This window comes from Bison bison, unplaced genomic scaffold (assembly GCF_000754665.1).
Source record: "Bison bison bison isolate TAMUID 2011002044 unplaced genomic scaffold, Bison_UMD1.0 scf7180017864302, whole genome shotgun sequence".
Taxonomy (NCBI): Eukaryota; Metazoa; Chordata; class Mammalia; order Artiodactyla; family Bovidae; genus Bison; species Bison bison.
In genome coordinates, this window is record NW_011494874.1 from 4,013,968 (window position 1) to 4,018,662 (window position 4,695).

Below are 4,695 nucleotides of genomic sequence, written 5' to 3' on the forward strand. Positions count from 1 at the left end.
GCCCCCCCACCCCCAACTCCAGTCTGCCAGCTGGAGACCTGCTGGGCACACTCAGCCCACTAAAGTATTTCCTTTGGCCCACAGGGTGGTTTTTAAAACTGTGAACTAGTTGCCAAAATTTTCCAAATCAGGAGATTGTACAATAACAACCCAAGAAGGCAGGGACCATATCTGCTTGCTCAGCGTTAAAGCCCCAGATTGAAGCACATACATGTGCTGGATGGATGCAAGCATGCATATCCTGCTTGTCTCAAGAACTGGAAGATCTGACAACACGGGGTCTGTCTCTGTTCCCACCTAGCTTGAGCCCAGAGGAACAGCCCCTCCTCGGGGCATACCCTCTTCAGAGGGCCCCAGATCCCACAGGCGGTCACTGTGGCCTTGCCTGGCCCCTCCGGAGGATTGGCACCCCTTCCCTCCCCACGAAGCTTGTCAAAAACAGAACCAGCTTATAGCAGACCTGGTCCAAACGTCCCCTCCCCTAGGTGCCCTTGTGCTGAGAATAACTCTTTCCACGCTTGCTCACATATAGATCTGCCTCCTTTCTCTGCCCCTCCCTAGAACTCTGAGTGAACCTTGCCTGGGACCCACTATCTCTCCCTTCGTCACATGGGTTCTGACGCCTGCAGCCCCTTGGAGCCGCCTACCGTGGCCTGGGACTGACACACACCAGGGGGAGGGAGTTTCAGGAGTTCCATGCCCTCCGAGTATCTGCTGTGCACCGGGCATAGTGCTGGGCACAGTGAGGGAGCCGAGGAAGGGCATCCAGACCCAGCCAGGAGCATGCACATCTTGGGGGAGGGGGTGGGGAAGTGTGGGCTGTGGAAACCCCCTCTGTGTCTCCCGCTGGTAGGCACTTACTTTCTTTGGGCACAAAGTGGATGAGGCGGCTCCTGACCTTCACCCGGGAGGGCTGGATCTGACACTTGCCCGGTGGTGCCCGTCTGCCGACACACAGGACATCATGAGTCACCCCACCCCCTTGGGAGCTCACCCTGAGTGTGTCCCTCTGGGATCACCCACCCTCTGCAGCCATGCGTGAAGGGGAAGGGCTGGTGTGCGTTCAGGCCTGGGCCGGTGTGGACGGTAACAAGGGTGGCCATTCATGGAGCAGCACCCAGGTGGCTCAGTGGCAAAGAATCCACCTGCAGTGCAGGAGACCTGGGTTCGATCCCTGGGTTGGGAAGATCCCCTGGAGAAGGGAGAGGCTACCCACTCCAGTGTTCTTGACTGGAGAAGCTCTGGATGGAGGAGCCTGGCGGGCTACGAGAGTTGGACCCAATAGCACACTCCTGCTGCACACGCCTCCCAGACCCCAAGAGCCTGACCCCAGGACAGGAACATCCCTGAACAGCCTGCCGAACACCCACTCAGGCCTCTGCCTGAAGTGCACGAGGGCCCCGGCGGCCACTGCTAACTCAGGGCATGAAGCGTGCTTGGGATGAGATCAAGTGTCCCACTCCCCCTCCCCAGCAGCCGGGTCTGACTCCTATACCTGCCAGTGCAGGCCCATCCCTGCATCTTTCCCTGGCCCCTGTCCCCCACGGTCTTTGAGGAGGGTCTCTCCCTGCCCCTCTGGTTCTGAGATTTCTGGTGATACAGAATCAAAGGGAAAGGTTAAGTCGATCTGAAGAATAAAGCGGGGAGAGAGAGAGAGAGCCTCGGGGCTGGCAGCAGAGCTGAGGGAACTGGGGGGGCCTTGGAGTGCCAGGTTGGAGAGCGCCGGGAGAAAAAAGAGCCTGAGAAGGGTTGCCAGGGCTCTGAATTGGGTCTCCTTGGACATCTTGGAGGGGCACAAGGAAGGAATGGAATCCCATTTTAATGAGCTTCTGGCCGTTGATCTGTGAGTCTTTGAATGGGACCGACCCTATTCTGGGACCAGCCCACGTGGGTCCAAGACTTCAATGGGTTCCAGGAGCACGAGGGGAAAGCCCAAGGGCTGAAGCAGCCACGTGACCCCGGGTGGCTTTCAAACAGCCCCCGCAGAAGGGAGAAAGCGAGGGGGGACGTGGGCTGTTCCCCTCCTCCCACCGAGGCTGAAACACAGCCCGGTTCACATCCTTCTCCAAGCTGCAGAAAGGGTGGTTTTTCCGGCTACTCTGAGCTCCAGATAATAGCCACACGCGTCAGACCGACCCAGCTGGGTTTTGTTCCTTAAGGAAATTACGTAAAAATTTTTTTGTTTTGCCAAAGGGTAGGAGATGCACCCAGTAAAATCCCACAGTGGCTATGTTTGGGCAGAGGACCCCCACCCTACCCTCTCCGCTTCCCATTTCTTCATTTTCCAAATGTTCTGGAATGCGGCCCCTCTGCCATATGTTGTGGGTGCAAAAACTGAATGTGGATTCCAAAAGAGAAAAGTGCAACGGATGAGAAGGGTCAGAGAGGGTGCGGGAAAGGGGAGTCTAGCGTCTTGCCTGCTCCTCTGACCCATGAGACCTTGAGCAGAGATCCCTAAGCCTCAGGTCCCTCTGTTGTAAGAGGGTCGTGAGTCCAGAGAGCTGCAAGGGATGTGGAGTCGATCCCTAGGTTGGGAAGATCCCCTGGAGGAGGGAATAGCTACCCTTCCCAGGTGGCGCTAGTGGTAAAGAAACCTCCTGCCAATGCAGGAGATGCAAGAGACGCAGATTTGGTCCCTGGGTCAGGAAGACCCCCTGGAGAAGGTAATGGCAACCCGCTCCAGTATTCTTGCCTGAAAAATCCCATGGACAGAGGAGCCTGACAGGCTACAGTCCTTGGGGTCACAAAGACTCGGACATGACTGAAAAGACTGATCTTGCATGCATGAGCCCAGAGGGATGCTGTACAGACTAAAGGAGTTGGTGGGTTTCAGGCAGTATCTGGAATGAATTAGGTGATATTTCCTTAGAGAAGCATTTTTCCCCTCCAAATTGGAAATAACCTAAATGTCCAAGGGATGGATAAGGCAGTCACGGCACAGTGACTCAACAGAAAATTATGCAGCTATCAAAAACGAGCCTTCTGAGGGTGATGTTGCAAAGTGGAAATGTTTATGCAAAATAAGGACAGACCTACGAAGAAAAATGCAAAGTCTGCATGTGTTCCTCCACAACGCCAGCAATCCAAACGCGGCCAGGACCTCAGAGGAGGGAAAGAAGCAAGCACTTATGTTTTCTTGATAGTTATGTCAATAATGAAGAGCTCTGTGCTTTCAGCAAAACAGTGTGGTAAATGAGGAATGTCTGAGAGAGGGTCACAGACCAGAGAAAGCTAACGAGACACAGTAACTAAATACCACGTGGAATTCTGGATGGAATCCCAAAGCAAAGGAGGGAAAAACCAGAGGAATCCTTTTTTTTTTTTTAAGTATGGAGGTACCTGACTTTTTAAAAAGTGTGGCATTTAGTGAATAGTAAAGTACCAGTATCGGTTCATTAACTGTGATAGTATTAGTTGCTCAGATGTGTCTGAGTCTTCGGACCCCATCGATTGTAACCCACCAGGGTGCCCTGTCCATGGAATTCTCCAGGCAAGAATACTGGAGTGGGTTGCCATTCCCTTCTCTAGGAGATCTTCCTGACCAGGGAATCGAACCTGGTTCTCCTGCATTGCAGGAAGATTCTTTTCCATCTGAGCCACAGGGGAAGCCCTTAATCATGACAAATGTACCATAATAATCGGGAATACTGAATGGTGGCTATGTGGCAAACTGTGCTATCATGGCAACCTATTTGTAAAACAAAAACTGTTTTAAAAATTTTTTAAGAGTTTTTTAAAATGTGATGGTGGGGTCCATGGTTATCAGCCCCCACTGGTATCATCTTTCTAAGGATGGAAGCGTGCGTGCTAAATTGCTTCAGTTGTGTCTGATTGTTTGCAGCCCCAGGGACTGTACCCGCCAGGCTCCTCTGTCCATGGGATTTTTCAGGCAAGAATACTGGAGTGGGTTTCCATATGCTCCTCCAGGGGATCTTCCTGACCCAGGGATCGAACCTGCATCTCTGGCGTCTCCTGCGTTGGCAGGTGGTTTTTCTTTTTTTTTTTTTTTTAACCAATAGCGCCACCTATGAATACAGCAGGACTTCGAGGCTGGCAGATAGGTTCTGAATCTTAGATCTGCCCTTACCAGGAGTATGAGCTTAGCTAGTCACTTCCCCTCTCTGGGCCTCAGTTTTCTCTTCAGAAAAATGGGGGTGTTAATCATACCCACCTTAGGACGCGGTAGAGAGGGGAAGTGCGGTAACGGAGGGGAGTGCTCCTGGCAGACAGAAGGGGCTCAGGCCCTCTGGGGCGGGGTGGGCGGGAGGCGGGTACTCACCTGGAAGGGTCGATCATCTTGTAGACCACCCCATGTGCCACAGTGGCACTTGGCATGCCCGTTGACATGAAGTACAGCTCCCCTGGAACAAGACGCAAGGCAAAGGGTGAGACTGCTGCCTGGAACACCATCCAGGCCAGCCCCACGCCCCCACCTCAGGCTCTGGGACGCACCCCAACCTGTGAGCCAGAAGGGGAGATGCTCCGGGTCAGTGTACCTCTCCAGTCCCCAGAACAGGGAAAGGAGGCTGAGAAAGGCGTCCAAACGCACCCTGGGGTCTCTGCAGCACAGCTTCCTGGGGTGCTGGCCACTCTGCCTGCACCCACCCCGGCTCTGACCTCTGCTCGTGCCTCCTTCCTGGTGACCCCAGGGACCCTACCCCTGGTTCCTGCCTGGTCTCATGCCCAGCACACACA

General features: G+C 54.0%; 1 protein-coding gene across 1 annotated transcript in view; it reads right to left on the reverse strand.

The window, feature by feature from the left end:
* The window catches only part of HHIPL1 (HHIP-like 1), a 34,783-nt gene that overhangs the window by 1,595 nt on the left and 28,493 nt on the right, over nucleotides 1-4,695 (reverse strand). The window contains exons 8-9 of the mRNA XM_010851428.1: nucleotides 4,280-4,361; nucleotides 862-944 (exon numbers count right to left, since the gene is read on the reverse strand). Of these exons, the coding sequence (XP_010849730.1) occupies nucleotides 862-944; nucleotides 4,280-4,361 (165 nt within the window). The remainder of the gene's footprint in view (nucleotides 1-861; nucleotides 945-4,279; nucleotides 4,362-4,695) is intronic.